General features: G+C 38.9%; 1 protein-coding gene across 7 annotated transcripts in view; it reads left to right on the forward strand.

Annotated features, from left to right (window-relative positions):
- The window catches only part of RAD18 (RAD18 E3 ubiquitin protein ligase), a 112,350-nt gene that overhangs the window by 62,129 nt on the left and 32,553 nt on the right, over window positions 1–17,668 (forward strand). For all 7 annotated transcript variants that reach the window (XM_027093963.1, XM_027093964.1, XM_027093962.1 and 4 more), the window contains 2 exons: window positions 10,695–10,829; window positions 15,439–15,613. In XM_027093963.1, the coding sequence (XP_026949764.1) occupies window positions 10,695–10,829; window positions 15,439–15,613 (310 nt within the window). The remainder of the gene's footprint in view (window positions 1–10,694; window positions 10,830–15,438; window positions 15,614–17,668) is intronic.

The raw sequence follows: 17,668 nt of genomic DNA on the forward strand, positions 1-17,668 counted from the left end.
TTTTAATCTAGCTGAAGATGGTATTTAAGCCAGTGTTCTAAGTCACCTTCCAAGTGGCTTAGAGTTACTTATTTTTCTCTGGGTATCTTCCATATATACATGAGGTATACATGTTAAAAAACATCTGTTTGTTTTTCTCATGTAAATTTGTCTTTTGTTATAAAGCCCCAGCTAAGAACTAAGAAGGTTAGAAGGGAGATTATTTTTCTTCCCTTACAGTTGTAATTCCTTTTAGGAAAACATTCTGTTTTCCCTATAATTAGTAATTTTATTTGCTTAGTTTTCTATTTATCTGATATTAATTTATCTGTAAACTTTCCATGAGAAATGTCAGTGACTTTCTGTTTACATTGAAACTCATAGATTGTTTATCAACTCACTATTTTCTCCAGAACCTCTTACCTGAAGCAGCCCCCAGCCCTTTTCCAGGCACTGTGACTGTGCTTTGGGCCTCCTTCATACCTACCCTGGAATTTCCTTTCACCAGCCTTCTGGGTATTCTCTCCTCCCTCCTGTGTCAGTTCACCTATTTCAGGATCCAAATCTGCCTCTTCTTTTTCCTTGTTTTGGTGGAATACATTTTTCCAGGCAAGTCTCTTGGGGAAAAAAAGGGTATCTGGAGGAATACTTTTTGAGTCCATACATAGCTGGAAATATTACTTTTACTATTGATTTATTATTTGGCTTAGATAAATTGTCCACATAGCTAGTAAAAAGCAGGACTGGAAATTAAACCCACATTCATCCCATGCTCAATTTGAAGCCCTTTGCACTGTAGCGTGCTTTGAATCTGAGTGAATAGCTTGTATGTTGAGAACTTCTTTTGAGTGGGGGTGGGGGTGCGCTAAGCTTTACTTTCAGGTTATCTTGCTTAAAAAAAAGCTTAATTTTATGAATGAGTTACTTCGGTAGTTTTGTGATGATATATCTTTCTTACTTTCTTTAGCAGTCTTTTGGATAGATTTATCTTCACGAGTCCCTCTTTTAGAAGAGGAGAGAAACAGTGAAATCAATTTGAGGCTTAGTTGCAGATCTGTAAAGTGTATTTGATACAGAGTTGAATCAAATGAGTTTATTGAGTTACCTGCGGGTTTCAGGTTGCAAATGCTTTTGGTAGGTCTTCTTAATTAAGACTGAATTGCTCCAGTAAGAGGCAGAATCTTAGCCTGAAGGAAGTTACTCTACTTGCCTAACTGCCATGACAGACACATTTTGGGGATCTTCACGCTCTTCACCTTGGTAAAATATAGTTTTATACACTGCCAAGAAAAAAAAGACAAACCTCCAGTGAACACCCCGGGATTACCTCCTGTAACTTTTCCTGAGAGCACCAGCTTAGTCCTGTTAAGTAGGCAAGGCATTTTAGCTTAATATGTTCCTTTGTTTTTTTAATTTGGTTGTTCACTAATTCAGTAAATGTTTATTGAGCATCTACTATGTGCTAGCTGTTCTTCTAGGTAGTGAGTATAGAGCAGTGAGCAAGATACATAAATTTCTCATCATGGAGCTTATATTCTAATAGCAGACAGATAAATAACAGTAAATCAGCAGATGATTATAACAATTTTAGGTGGCAGATGCTATAAAGAAAATAAAGCAGAGTAATTTATAGAAATTATGGGGGCATTAGATAATGTAGTCAAGAAAAGGTTTTTCTTGAGGAGTTGACATTTGAGATGAGTCATAAGTAAAAGAAAAAATCGAAATGGGCTTCGCTGGTGGCACAGTGGTTGAGAATCTGCCTGCCAATGCAGGGGACACGGGTTTGAGCCCTGGTCTCGGAAGATCCCACATGCCGCGGAGCAGCTAGGCCCGTGAGCCACAACTACTGAGCCTGCGCATCTGGAGCTTGTGCTCTGCAACAGGAGAGGCTGCGACAGTGAGAGGCCCACGCACCGCGATGAAGAGTGGCCCCTGCTTGCCGCAACTAGAGAAAGCCCTCATGCAGAAACGAAGACCCAACACAGCCAGAAAATAAAATTAAATAAATAAAAAATGACGTAAAATTACAAAAAAACAAAACAAAACAATATTGCTAGCGGAACTTCCCTGGTGGTGCAGTGGTTAAGACTCCGTGCTCCGAATGCAGGGGGCTTCGGTTTGATCCCCGGTCAGGCGCAGACAAAAAAAAAAAAAAATTGAAATGAGAATAAAGGCAGCCATTCACAGAGCCGGAGGAAGAGTATTGCAGGCAGAGGGAGCGTCAGGGGCAGAGGTGCTGAGGTAGACACAGCGTCGGCGGGTGTGAGTGGAGTGTAGTGAGCGAAGCGGAAGAGTGGTGTACAGGGAGGCAGGGCCAGGTCCCGGAAGGAAAGACCTTGTAAGAGTGTACTGGGCTTTATTCTTCCTGCAGTGGGAAGTCATTGGAGAGTTTAGAAAGACAAGTAATATGATTTTATTTATGTCTAAAAAGATGGCATCTGCTGAATACAGAATAAATTGTAAGGTGGCAAGAAATAGTAAGAAAACTAACCGAAAGGCTCTTCACTCAGGCAATATTTATGGATCACCCAGACAGTATTCTAGGTATTGGGAATATAACATTAAAGAAACAGACCAAGTCTCTGCCCACATGGAGCTTACACTGTATTGGGAATAGTCAGACAGTAAACAAACGAGTAAGATGTGTCAGATAGTGATACATGCTAGGAAGAGACTTAAGGTAGGGATAGAAAGTGATGGAGCTGCTCGACCAGAAGGGCTCCTTTAAGAAGGGTGATGTGATGTTTGAGAAGAGACCTGAATGAAGTGAGGCCATTTTAGTAAATTAGGTCAGGGATGTGGCATTTCTAGAGTGGTAGCAGAAGTAAAATACACAATTCAAGGTAAACTTTCAAAGTAGAACCAATAGTACTTGCTGATGAATTTAATATAGGGGGTGAATAAAAGAGGAATCAAGAATGACCCCTGCATTTTTGGTTCAAGCACCTGGAGAAGTGATGATGCCATTTACTGAGATGGAGACCAGGGTGAGGATTGTGGATGGGGAAATGCAATCAAAATTCCTATTTTGTCTGTGTTAAGTTTTGGGTTTTAGTGGATATCCAAGTGGAAAAGAGAATTAGGCATGAATGGATGAATCTATCTAACTAAAAAGACATGTGCTTTAAAATTGTATACTTAGATACAATTAGCTGGGAGAAGAGGTCTGTGGGGAACAGAGCCTAAGGCTAAGCCCTGGGGCACCCCAACGTTTAGAGCAACAGTTCTCAGTTCTCTAAGCCTCTGTACACTCTTAAAACTTGTCTAGGGCACCAAAGAGCTTTCATTTGTGTGGGTTATAGTTGTTGATATGTATCATATTACAGATTAAAGCTTGGGGGACTTCTGCTTCTGGCCAAGACAGAATAACTGGGACCTGATAACAACCCCCCCCCCCCCCCCCCCCCAAAAAACAACAAACAACCACTGTAAATGGACAAAACATATGAAATAGTTTTCAAGACGTTAGACATTAGGTAACAAAGGACAGGAATCTCTGAGAGATGGAAAAATTTATTATACGAGCCCTATAATAGAGTTTCTAGGCTCCATGTCGGGCAGGGAGATCCTAGGCAGAGCTTGGGGGGCTCTGAGTTAAGGAGAAAGAAAGACCAGAGAAACTGAAGGAGCTGAAGTTTGCAAGACAGAGTGCAGAGAAGAGAAAGTTGCACTGAAGAGAGAACCCCGGGGGTCTGCAGAAGGTCACCTTGTGAGTTCATTCAGTGCACAAAGTCTGTTCACAAAGCCCTCTGAAGATCACCAATATTTGGAAACTAAATAATACACTTCCAAATAACACATGGGTCTAAGAAAAATTAAAACCGAGAAATTTCAAAAATATTTATTAACTTATTTAAAAACAACAATAAGTTCATTATATTAACATAAATCATAAATGGCATATTTTGGTAAAAAGATAACTTTCCCAGCACAGAAAAATCAAAGTAAATGGAGATTTCTACTCCTAGCCCAGATGGAATAACAGACTGTATTTACTTTTCTCCCTTAAAAGCTGGAAAACCAGATGAAATATATAAATCAGTAGATTTTCAGATATTGGAAAAAGGTAGCACAGGACTGTTTCCCCTGATAGAAAGAAAACAAATATGATGGTGAGCTCTACAGGTCCAGCAGCTTGCAGGCAGCTTTAAGGTCCCGGGTGGGGGAACCTCAAAATAATCACTAAATAGGTACAAAAATATAAAATTAACAATATCCTATTGAAATTACCAGGAATTCAAAGGAGCAAAAAATAACATCCTAGAAAAGAGAAAAATCAATTAATAGAACCAGACCCAGCAATGACAGAGACGATGAAACTAGTAGATAAAACTGTTTAAACAACATTTACAAATATGTTCTTTAGAAGAAGGAAGAATGAGGGAGGGTCATGCTGAGTTGAGAAATGGACAGTATTAAAAAAAGACCAAAAAGGGAGTTCCCTGGCAGTCCAGTGGTTAGGAGTCCTCGCTTTCACTGACCCGGGTTTGATCCCTGGTTGGGGAACTAGATCCCAGAAGGCGCACAGTGTGGCCAAAAAACGAAAACAAAAACAAAAAAAACAAATGGAATTCCTTAGATGACATACATACTTGAATTGAAAAATATTCTGGCTGAGGTAAATGCAGATTAGGGAATAAATTGAACTGAATGAAAGGACATCATAGCAATGTGTGTTGCAGCTAAAGCAATGCTTAGAAGGAAATGTGTAGCATTAAAAGCTTATATTAGAAAAGAGAAGAGGTTTTAAATTTGTTATCTATGCTTTCATCTTAAGAAACTAGGGAAAGAAGGGCAAATTCCATCCTAAGTAAGCAGATGGAGAGTAACAGTGAAGAGCAGAAATCTGTGAAATTGAAGACAGAAAAATAACAGAAAATCTATGAAACCACAAGCTGTTTGTAAAGGTCAACAAAATTGGGAACCCTCTAGCAAGCCTGATTAGGACAAAAAGAGAGAAAGCACAAATTGCCAATATCAGGAATAAAAGAGGGAGAATTACTAAGTATCCTATTGATATTAAAAGCACAGTAAGGGAATATTATGAATAACTTCATGCCAGTCAGTGTGGAAACATACATGAAATGGACAAGTTTCTTGAAAGACACAAATTACCAAACCTTACTCAAGAAGAAATAGATAAGGTTGAATAGCCCTATATCTAGTAAATGAATTGAATTTGCATCCCCAGGAAGAAAACTCCAGATCCAGTTGGCATCGCTGGTGTGAATTCTATGAAACACATAAGGAAGGAAATAATACCAATTCTACAAAATTTTTTCTAAAAAATTGAAAAGGAAGGAATACTTCCTACCTCATTTTATGAAGCTAAAGTTTCCATGAAAGTTAAAACCAGACAAGGGTAGTATAATAAAAAGTTCTGACCAATATTCCTCATGAACATAGATGCAAAAATTCTTAACAATATTTTAGTAAATCAAATCCAGCACAACATAAAAAGGATAATGCATTATAACCAAGTGGAATTTATCCTAAGAATGCAAGATTGGTTTAATGTTAGAATATTAATCAATATAATTCGGTGTATTAACAGAGTGGGAAAAAAACCACTATAATTTTATAGGTAGATGCAGAATAAGTATATGTCAAAGTTGAACACCCATTAGTAATAAAAACTCTCACTAAATGAGAATTTTTTAAATTCTTTAATTTAAAATTTTTTAAATTCTTTAATTTAAAAATTTAAATTTTTTAAATTAAATCTGGTATAGCAGGGATCCCCAACCCCTGGGCTGTGGACCGGTACCAGTCCACGGCCTGTTAGGAACCAGGCCGCACATCAGGAGGTGAGCGGTGGGCGAGCGAGTGAAGCTTCATCTGCCGCTCCCCGTTGCTCCCGTTACCACCTGAACCATCCTCCAACCCCGGTCTGTGGAAAACTTGTCTTCCATGAAATCAGTCCCTGGTGCAAAAAGGTTGGGGACCGCTCTGGTATAGGATATCTGAAAAACCTACAACTAACATCATATTTAATGGTAAAATATTGAATGCTTCTCTTCTGACTAGGAACAGGGTAGAGAAGTCTATTCTTACCACTTTTGTTCAGCATTGTACCGTGGGTCCTTGCCAGTGTGATAAGGCAAGAAAGAGAAGTAATATTCAGATTTGAAAGGAAGAAATAAGACTTTTTGTTCACAGTTGACATGATCATCTTTCACAAGTAGTATGAATCGTAAAAGAAAAAGAAAAAAGTGATAAATTATATTTCATTAAAACAAAAGCTTTTACACTTCAGAAGACAAACATGAAGGGACTTCCCTGGCGGTCCGGTTGTTAAGACTCCATGTTTCCACTGCAGGGGGCGTGGGTTCGATTCCTGGTAGGGAAACTAAGATCCCACATGCTGCATGGTGCGGCAAAAAAAAAAAAAAAAGAGAGAAAAACGAAAATGAAAAAGCAAGTCACAGATTGTGAGAAAATATTGTAAAATTTATATTTGACAAAGTGCTAGTATCTGTATTATATAAAGAACTCTTAAAATTCAGTAAGTCCTAGGATGTATTTTTTAAAAGCGCAGATATTTAAACATCTTCAGAGAAGGAGATACTCAAATACCAAATAACCACATGAAAAGATATGGTTATTTTAATGGCAAAAAAGAAAAAAGAAAGAAAGAAAGGGTAATCCCAAGTGTTGGCCAGGATGTAGAGCTAATGGAACTCTTATACATTGCTGGTGAGAATGCAATATGATACAGCCACTTAGATAAACAGTTTAGTAGTCTGTTATAAATGGAAACATAAACCTACCTACCAGTAATTCTACTCCTAGCTATTTACCCAGCAGAAGTGAAAGCATATGTCCACATCTAGATTTTTATTTTTTTATTTTTTTATAAATTTATTTATTTTATTTTATTTATTTTTGGCTGCGTTGGGTCTTTGTTGCTGCGTGCGGGCTTTCTCTAGTTGCGGTGAGCGGGGGCTGCTCTTCATTGCAGTGTGTGGGCTTCTCACTGCGGTGGCTTCTCGTTGCGGAGTATGGGCTCCAGGCGCATGGGCTTCGGTAGTTGTGGCATGCGGGCTCAGTAGTTGTGGTGCATGGGCTTAGTTGCTCCGCAGCATATGGAATCTTCCCGGACCAGGGCTCAAACCCATGACCCCTGCATTGGCAGGCGGATTCTTAACCACTGAGCCCCTAGGGAAGTCCCAATAGTTTACTTCTTTTTAGAGCTGAATGACACTCCACTCTCTGGATGTACCACAGCTTATTATCCATTAACCTAACGAAGGACATCTTGGTTGTTTCCTCTTTCCATTTTTAATGCACTCTGGCACTTTTTATTCTATTCATTTTTTTTGCGGTACGCGGGCCTCTCACTGCCGTGGCCTCTCCCGTTGCGGAGCACAGGCTCCGGACGTGCAGGCTCAGCAGCCATGGCTCACGGGCCCAGCCGCTCTGTGGCATGTGGGATCTTCCCGGACCGGGGCACGAACCCGTGTCCCCTGCATCAGCAGGCGGACTCTCAACCACTGCACCACCAGGGAAGCCCCATCCTATTCTTATTATTGTTTTAAGAAAAATATGCTGGTCTGGATCTACTAAGTTGTTTTCACAACCCACACTCTGTTTCAAAAGCACGGTCCCGTCCTAGGCTTATTTGTATGCAGTGGGAAAGATTCACAAGAGAGGGGGAAATAGATGATAGAGTAAAGGATAATTGCACATACTGTATCACTGTATTACAGTATGTATCACATACTGTAAGAAGGCCTTAGTGATGGCATCCAGAGCATAAATTAGCAGTTGGCCCTTAACTGCAGCAAGGATCACCGTTTCATGCTAACTGCCAGGAAGATACATCATGTGTGCACAGATGAAGTAGTGGTAGTTGGAAGACGACAGAGTTCCTGTTAGAACTTTTCTGTAGTTTCAAAGTAGTGTGAGCCCAAGTGAGAAGGGAGTGTTGGAGGTTTGGAGAAAGTATGAAGTCGACATTTTGGAGAATTGTAAAGCAAAGTTTACTTGAGAAATGTAGAAAAGTTGTGCGATAGTGCCGAGTGCTTGTTTGAGACTTACGGTCATGAATTTAAAGTGAGGCTAGTCAGTTCAGGTTAAATGAATGAATCCTGAGTGAATGTTAGCCTTCAGTGTTAACCTGTTCTTCATCCGTGTTTGCTGCGTGGGTGTCATGGGCAGTTGCGGAAAAAGAGACGTGAGATTTTACTTTGGGAGACACTGACTTCAGACTCACTCTGTGACTTAAAGTAAATGAGTATGTATCTCAGTGACATCACTTTAGAGGCTAGAGTCTGTCCCACTCGGGATCCTGGTTTTGGTGCACCCCTGGGTTCACGGGCAGACCCAGAGATACTCTGGCTGTAAACGCTGCTCTAAAAAAAGAGCAGGTGAGGTGGTGAGGGCATGAAGGGCTTGACTTGGCACTAGAAAAGATGATGGTATTTCAACTTGGCGAGGCAGAAAGGGTGGTATGATTCAAGTATTAAAAATCTTGAAGAGTATGCCTTGGTTCAATGTGGGCTTATTCGTCAGCTCCTACCACTGTCTGAACCACTTAAAACTTTTAAGAGGTAAATTCAGGGCATTGAGCCAGCAGAACTGAGACTTTAAACTCTAAAGTTCTCCTTGCCAAATGGCAGAACTCCTAAAATGAGGTGGAGAAATGAGTGGGAACAATTTTATTAGTGATAATCTCTTGGCATTGTTCATTTTTTGAGGGGTTATTGGACTTCTTGGGCCAAAGCCAAAGCTGTGGTTGCCATTTACTTTTTGCTTTCCAGCCTAGCTGTAGGGGTAATTAGATTTAAAAAGAAAATCTCTTCTAAACCTGGGATTTTATTACTTTAGAAGATAAAGTCATTAAGCCTCCTTAGCTGTTATGAGATTACTTTAGCAAGTTTCCTGAGTCATTCTAAATCCACAATCCATAAGTACACAACGGAGGAGACTTACTAGCAGGAGAAGCCTTACTAGCAGAATGGCCCAGGCTGATCTGCTTAAATTATGTCGACCCCATAGTGCTGTGTTACCCTTGCCTAACACAAACTACATAAGGATGGCAGTGGTGGTAGCCCATTGATTCTGGGGAGCTGAACAAGTACAAAGTAATTGTTCTCAAATGATAAAGTTAAATAGGACTTAAAAGAAATCACCTAGCTTGTATTCTACATGAGATCTCACCTATTTCTGAAGAGCTAATTTTTTCTAGTAATCTTTACAGGCAGCTTATATTTTGCTGAAATTTTAACCAGTCTCTTATTTAAAATTTACCAGACACTTTGCAACCCAACACATTAGTTTCACTGGGAGTTTTCATACACATACCATGCACATAAATATGTTGGAATTAGGAGCATTCTGTCCCTAATGTCCAAAGAACAGTCACATGTATAGATCAGGAATATTGAAATGAATATGCAAATGGAGGGAAAACTGGCTTTTTCCAGAGGGGGACGGAAGTCAATCGAACCTTCACCAGACAGGATTCTGCTTGTCTATAGACAAGAATTGTTTTCCATTGTGCTCGGTTATCTACAATTTACAGAACTGTAACATAGCTCAAGGGCAGTGGATGACTGGAATCCTGGAAGGGTGGCTCTAGAAAATGCATAGTTTTCAACCGAAGCACAAATTTTCCCCTAAACCCAGTTATTCATGGGAATAACTACAGGGAATATGATGGTTACTGGAGGAAAACAGTCTCAAAACTTTGTGTTAACTACTTGCAGTATGACTCTTTCTAAAATGTATTTTTATAGGATCTACAACATCATTTTGGACCATGACTTAAGTGTTTAAGGTTGCTAGATAAGTAAGTACAGCCTCAGCTGTTTGAACCATGATTCAGAGTCACAAATAGATGTGTTCAAGTCCATGGTCGAATGACGAACAGCTACTCTTTATTGAGTAAATTAATGTACACTAATAATGGTGACCTGGAGGTCAGGCTTAAATTATCTTCAGAGGTGTTAAAGTAGTAGTCAATTAAGATTGGTTAATTATAATATCCTAAGATAAGGTAGATTGGTGGTGGTGGGGATCTTAGATTATTAAAGGGGTTCTGATAGGAAACAGGCAAGAAATGTGAAGGAAAAAGGGGAAATTAAAGTAGATATCCTGTGTTTTTATCCAACTTTCCTAGAAGCTTCTGCTTTTAGACTCAGTGTTCTTCCTCTTAGTACTCGGTTGTGTCTGGGAAGTTAGAATGGTGTCTTTTGGTTATATTTAAGAAAACAGCATCTTTCATACTCTTATCAAAAAGCCTTTTTAGGGCTTCCCTGGTGGCGCAGTGGTTGAGAGTCTGCCTGCCGATGCAGGGGACACGGGTTCGTGCCCCGGTCCAGGAAGATCCCACATGCCGCGGAGCGGCTAGGCCCGTGAGCCATGACTGCTGAGCCTGTGTGTCCGGAGCCTGTTCTCCGCAACGGGAGAGGCCACAACAGTGAGAGGCCAGCATACGGCAAAAAGAAAAGCCTTTTTAAAAGAGTGGGATATGGCAAGAAACTACAGTTGCGAACTAGGAATATCATGTTTCAAGTTTGTATCTGAGGAAGGGGGAAGATATAAAAGAATGCTTCCTCAGCTCCCCAGGCCTTTTAAATTCGTTGTAAGTGTGTCCAAAGGGTGCTGTTCTTGAGCAAGCTTGTGTTATTCTTGGTGTTCAGTCCATCGGTTGTAGACATGTAACTTTTATAGTCCTTGATTTACTGAGAAGATCTTCTGAATTTCAGGTATAAAACATCAGAATGAATTTCAGCGTCTGGTGGATCAAGCCAAAAAAGGATATAAGAAAACTGTTGGAATGTCAAAAAAAAAAGTAAAAGAAGAAGATGAATCTACAGAAAAGCTATTATCTGTATGCGTGGGTAAGAGACTTTAACTAAAAACAGAAGTATATGGAATTTTTAAATTTTTAATATCAAAAGGAAAAAACAAAGGAATTTACTTTGGACTTAATTGGTATTTGAAATGGGCAAAAGTATTTTTAGACATATAGCAGTTGTTGGATGTAAACTAGGTTTATTACTCTGGGAAGAATGATCGTGGAGATGTCCTGAAGACACAGTTTCTAAAATCTGTCTTCCTTTCCATTAATGAGAAATCAGAAGTTTTTTAGTTGTTTAAGCTTGAGGTATAGGATTTATTGCTGCAGATCCTTAGGTATCCTACAAAGAGAATAAATTATTTTTATTATAGGTCGCTGGTAATAACTTTGGATGGAATGTTCTGCTAAAATATCTAAGGCTAGTACACAGCACATTCCAATTTCAACCCATTTTAAAATTTGAGATTGATATTATATTTGTGTTGCCAGGACTTTGGGCCAGTGAACAAAAAAACAATCATAATGGAGGAAAGTGCACAAGAAAATTCTTTATTATTTTGTCTTTATTGTGATAAAAATAAACAAAACATATTTATCATTTTAACCATTCATAAATGTACAATTCAGTGGCATTAAGTACATTCACGGTGTTGTGTCACCATCACCACTATTACACCCAAAACTTTTTCATCATTTCCAGTGAAAACTCTGTACCCATTAAATAATAACTCTTCCACTTTCCCCACCATTTCTTGGTAATCTCTGGTCTACTTTCTGTGTCTATGAATTTGCTTATTCTAGGTACCTCGTATAAGTGGAATCATATATTATTTGTCCTTCTTTGTCAGCTTATTTCATTAAGCATAATGTTTTCAAGGTCCCCATGTTGTAGCATATATCAAAATTTCATTATTTTTTATGGATGAATTCCATTGTATCTATATACCACATTTTGTTTATCCATTCTTCTGTAATGGGTTATTTTCACCTTTTGGCAGTTGTGAATAATGCTGCTGTGTGCATTGGTGTTCATGTATCTGTTCAAGTCTCTGCTTTCCATTCTTTTGGATATGTACCTAGCAATGGAATTTCTGGTTCACATAGTAATTCTTTGTTTACCTTTTCAGAAACCACCAAACTATTTTCCATAGTGGCTGCACCATTTTACATTCCCACCAGCAATGCTTGAGGATTCCAGTTTCTCTATATGTGTGTCAACACTCGTTATTTTCCTTTTTTTTTTTTTTTTTTTTTACTGTAGCCACCTTGGTAGATGTCAATTTGTATCTCATTGTGGTTTTTTGATTTGTATTTTTCTAATGACTAATGATGTTGAGCATCTTTTTATATGGTTAGTGGCCATTTGTTTTTTAATTGGCTTGTTTATTTTTTTGTTGTTGAGTTTTAAGAGTTCTTTAAATATTTTGAATATTAATCCATTATATATATGGTTTGCAAATATTTTTCAGCTTTTTTCTGGGTTGTCTTTTTGTTTTCAGGATAGTATCTTTTGATGCATAGAGTGCTTTATTTTGATGAAGACCAGTTTATCAATTTTTTCTTTTGTTGCTTGTGCTTTTGCTGTTATAGCCATGAAGTTGTTGCAAAATCAGTGTCATGAAGATTTTCCTATGTGTTTTCTCCGAAGAGTTTTATAGTTTTAGCTCTTAAGTTTAGGTCTGTGGTCCACTTTGAGTTAATTTTTGTATATGGTGTAAGTAACGGTCCATCTTCATCTTTTTGCATGTAGATAATGCAGTTTTCTGAGCACCATTTGTTAAAAAGACTGTCCTTTCTCTGTTGAATGCTTTTGACATCCTTGTTGAAAATCAATTGACCATGTATGTGAGGGTTTATTTCTGTACTCTGTGTTCTATTTAATTGGTCTGTATGTCTATCCTTCTGCCAGTGCTATACTGTTTTAATTACCATAGCTTTGTAACAAATTTAAGAGTTGGAGTCCTCCAACTCTTGGGGTATGAGTCCTCCAACTATATTCTTCCTTTTCAAGGTTGTTTTGGCCATTTGGTTCCCTTGAGAGTCCATGTGAATGTTATGATGGATTTTTCTATTTCTGCAAAAAGTGCCATTGGGATTGCATTGATTAGTTGCTTTGGTTAGTTGACATCTTAACAATATTAAGTCTTCTGTTCCATGAACACAGGATGTCTGTCATTCATTTTTGTCTTTTTAAAAATTACTTTCAACAATGTTTTGTAGTTTTCAGCATGCAAGTCTTTCACCTCCTTGGTTAGATTTATTTCTAAGTGTTTTATTCTTTCAGTGCTATAACATTCTTTATTTTTGTCCTCAGTTCTTTTGGTGTCATGTAGTAGGTTACTGCCTGAGTATAAGTATATACTTTATGGTCTTTGTGAACAAGTTAAATTTGTTCATGCAGTTGTTAAAGGACGTTGTCAGAGAGTAGTTGAGGTCCTGAGAAAATCTGGCTTAATATCTCGGATTAAGAGAATATTTTCGTTTATTGGCTGAATCTCTTTTGAAAATGATTGATTGCTTGTAGTCAGGGGTGGTGTATTCTTTGTGTATGTGCACATGAGTATTGCTCTGTCTGGGGTTCAGCGATGAGTGCTGCTGGTAGATAGCTGCGCATGAACGCGTGTGTCTGGGAGGGGTGGGGAGTGTGAGAGAGAGGCAGACAGACTGGCACAGACCGAAAGGTTGAGCTTTTTATTTTTTTGCGGTACGCGGGCCTCTCACTGTTGTGGCCTCTCCCGTTGCGGGGCACAGGCTCCGGACGCGCAGGCTCAGCGGCCATGGCTCACAGGGCCAGCCGCTCCGTGGCATGTGGGATCTTCCCGGACTGGGGCACGAACCCGTGTCCCCTGCATCGGCAGGCAGACTCTCAACCATTGCGCCACCAGGGAAGCCCAGGTTGGGCTTTTTATAGCATCATACAACCAGTGTAACTTTTGCTCTTTAGAGTAAACTTGCTCATTAAAGTGCCAATATAAGTGAACAAGGTATGTGTCCTGTTAAGTAAAACCTTCATCTGTTTTTGTTACTTTACGTTTCTTTAGGGAGATTTAATGTCGGGGCCTCATGTTTTCGGCTTTATTTGGAGTTCTGTCCTGAGATCCATGGGCAGATATGAAGGATAACTGACTTCCATTGCCCCCAGTTGTTGAATGATATTTGTCTGCAAGAGGGAATTTATCCTGTAGAAGCTTATATAAGAGGGGAAGAAGTAAGAGAAGAATATAAATCAGGTGCAAAAATAAAAGGTAGTTTTATGTTGGATTCCTGCTCCGTGGTTTGCCGGCTTGATTGCATTCTCCCAGCCAGTTGAGTGATAGAGTTGCCTGGGTTCACCGGGTTTACTGGGTGATTGATTCCTCTCAACTGGTCCTAGGTGTCTGTTTACAAGAGAATATCCTAGAGATCCTGGATGGTCCTTCTAGTTGACTGCATGTTTCACTTTCCCAGGTAAACATTAGAGGGTACAGTTTTGTTTTGGTAATGAGCAGGCTTAGCGAAAGCCAGACAACATCAGGAGCTTATTTTTAGAAATTGTACTCTTGTGTGATGTAGGCTGTTCACGAGGGTAACAAAAACTTATAATTGTTTCTGGAACAATCTTGACCATATGGAGTTGGAAAGGTTTTTGTTTGTTTGTTTGAAGAATCTTATTCTTTTTCCATAAACTTTATCTTTATAACAAAACCTTGACAGTTCTCATTGGTGTCCTTTGTTAAAGGTCACTTGCCTCCACAAGTGCATGAGTGATGTGTGAAAGCTCTTCTTCTCTGTGAGCAAACCCATGAAAGGGGGCTCTATCCCAGTAGCACGTGTCAGGCATGTCAAGAACTCACTCGGTCCCTGAATCTTAAAGCCAGCACAAGTGAAGTCCCAGCAGAGCCCTGAAACACATCGTGAGGGAGGGGCCTGGACACTGAAGAATCCTGCACAGAGATGATTTTCTGCACTCATATTCACAGATATTTGGTCACATCTGCATGTCATCTTCCTGCATACACTGTGTCTGCATCCCCCCAGCTTTCCTGGGCCTTTATCTTTATCTGCAGTAAGAGACCTCGGAAAGTGAGAATATGATAAGGGATGTGTAAAAATGTGACATGTGTTGGATCAAACGGATATATTGGTTATGTCTTATTAGTTTTTCTCTTCCCCAGTGAATATTAGATTCTATGTAACAGATTTAGAAAAATGTCCAGATGGATTCACTACCATTCAGCAGTCAGTGACAAATATTGTGCTTCTCTTATTAATTGAATCTTTAATCCTTTTTTGTCATGTTTCTTATGTTTATCACTCTTCTCTGATCTGTGAAATATTCAGGAATTCTTTAGTAATACTGTAAATAAAAGCCTCATTAGAATTATAAGGTTCTCCCTGCTCCTGGTTTTAAAGAACATTTTATTTTTGAATTAATTAATCTGGAAATACATTGGGTGGACAGTATAACCAGATAGCACCAGTGTAGTGCTAATTCTTACTCTCTGGCTGTCACTAGAGTTTTGGAATCAGTGTTCCATAAACTCCTATTTTACCAAATAGGAATATTAAATGTTGTGGAAATAATAAATACACAGAGGTTGTAAATTTGAAGGTACTCTTAAATGTTTCTTTTTTTTCTTTCTTTCTTTCATTTCTTTTTTCCTTTTTAGGACGGGAAGATAATAAAATGAAATTCTCAGATATACCCTCGGTAACAAACCACTTCCCTCAGTCAAAGCTGGACTCCCCAGGGAAACTAGAGCCTGACAGACCAGATGATTCTTCCAGCTGTACTGATATTCAAGAGGAAGCTCTTTCTTCACCAGAGTCAGAGTCATGCAATAGGTAAGAAACTTGCAGTAGTTGATTATTTTAAATTTCTGTTTTCTGTGCATGCTAAGAGACCAGCACAAGTAGCCAGAAAATAGCTTTGAGGCCTGGTGCCATTCCTCATCTCCTTCCACTGTCCCCTGCGCTTTGTAGGGTTCACAGAGGGATCAGGGCAGGATGTGGGGCGTAAGTGCAGCAGTCACTGGGGACTTTGTCTTCTGCTCTGTAGGCTTTTTTTTTTTTTTAATTTTTTAAAATTTTTACTGGAGTATAGTTGATTTACAGTATTGTGTTAGTTTCTGCTGTACAGCAAAGTGAATCTGTTACACATATATCCACTCTTTTTTTAGATTCTTTTCCCATATAGGCCATTATGAGTATTGGGTAGAGTTCTTTGTGCTATACAGTAGGTCCTTATTAGTTATCTATTTTATATATAGTAGTGTGTGTATGTCAATCCCAGTCTTCCAACTTTATCCCTTCCCCCTCCCCCTTATCCCATGGTAACCATAAGTTTATTTTCTGCATCTGTAACTCTTTTTCTCTTTTGTAGATAAGTTCGTTTGTACCCTTTTCTTAGATTCCACATATAAGCAATATCATACGGTATTTGTCTTTGTCTGTCTGACTTAGTTCACTCAGTATGACAATGCCTTGGTCCATCCATGTTGCTGCAAATGTAGCCTTTATATAGATATTTTTCCTAGAGTTAGAAAAGAGAGCCTGACTGGCAGTGAAATTTTTATCAAAAGAATGAGTGAAGGAGATAAACACAGCTATACTAGAAAGTAGAGGTGGCCAGAAAGACAAAAGAAAGAAAAATTTAATTGAGCAAATAGAATGGATGGGGAACCTTTTACAATGAGAGATTTGGAGGTGAGTCATTTTTCCAAAATTTTTAAAAGACAATTTAAGAAGATGATGTGTTTTTGAAAGATGACATAGTGTTGTGTTATAGTTACCATTTTGTGTTCTCACCATTCACTTTATATGATAAATGCTACCCATGTTTCTACCTCATCTTTATAACTTTTTTAGTAGATGCAGCATTCTGTTGGGTTTCTGTACCATAATTGGCCAAACTTTTAAATTTCTATTGTATTTCTACATCTTCCCCAGTGTTTTTTATACTTACACACCTAAAGCTGTGGTAGAGCTCTCCCTATAGGAAGTCTTTTGTTTCTAATGAATTACTCCCTTAACTTTAGCATCATTTTGACCTTGGTAGGTGGTGGTGTTGCCTTCTGAATGAATTGTACCCATTTTAAATGCTAACAGCAACATGTTATTGAATCTTTGGTATTTGTTCATTTAAAAATTGTTCACAGTACTCTAGAATGATAGATTATGTCTAGTCTAAAATATCAAATTAAGAAGAAATTTTTTTATGAGAAGAATATACCCAAGGACCCTCTGCTTTCCTAGGGTTCCTGGAAAACAGCTTCAGGTTATTCAGAATCAAGTATTAGGAAGGGAAAATCTTCTCATTTTGCCCCGAACATTTTCAAGATCAGATCGGGATCAGTTTTTTCCCGAGTTGGGTAAAGGCAGAACATACGGTAGCCTGAGTTTCTGCAAGACTGTGGCTCTGCTGCACAGTTACTCTGGATCAGGCCATTCCTGTAAGTTCATTGGGTAGTGTTTGTTTTTAAACACAAAACTTATCAGAGTACAGGGTAGAAACGGAGGAGAAACAGAGTTCAGGGAAATAAGAGTGAGTTTTTAAGCATAGTCACGAGATGCCCGAATGTTCTGGAATGCCAGGATGAAATGGGACATTTTAATAAATTTGGAGTGGAGGGTGGAATGGAGGAAAATGAAAGGGGAGACACATGGCAGCCAGATGTATTTTTATCTTGTGGTGAGAGTGTGGAAAACAGGATGAGTTTGTTGGAGGTGTTGGCCTCAGACAGACTTACAGGCATCACTGAACTGTGAGAGGGTTATTAAACCATTGAATTTCTTTTAAAGTAGGCTCTTATATGCTTCCACACTTTAATTAGTTATGCATGTATATATGTCTACACACACACACACACACACACACACACACACACACACACACACACA

This window comes from Aethalodelphis obliquidens, unplaced genomic scaffold, assembly GCF_003676395.1.
Source record: "Aethalodelphis obliquidens isolate GAN/ISIS:26980383/991018 unplaced genomic scaffold, ASM367639v1 scaffold86, whole genome shotgun sequence".
NCBI classification, from domain to species: domain Eukaryota; kingdom Metazoa; phylum Chordata; class Mammalia; order Artiodactyla; family Delphinidae; genus Aethalodelphis; species Aethalodelphis obliquidens.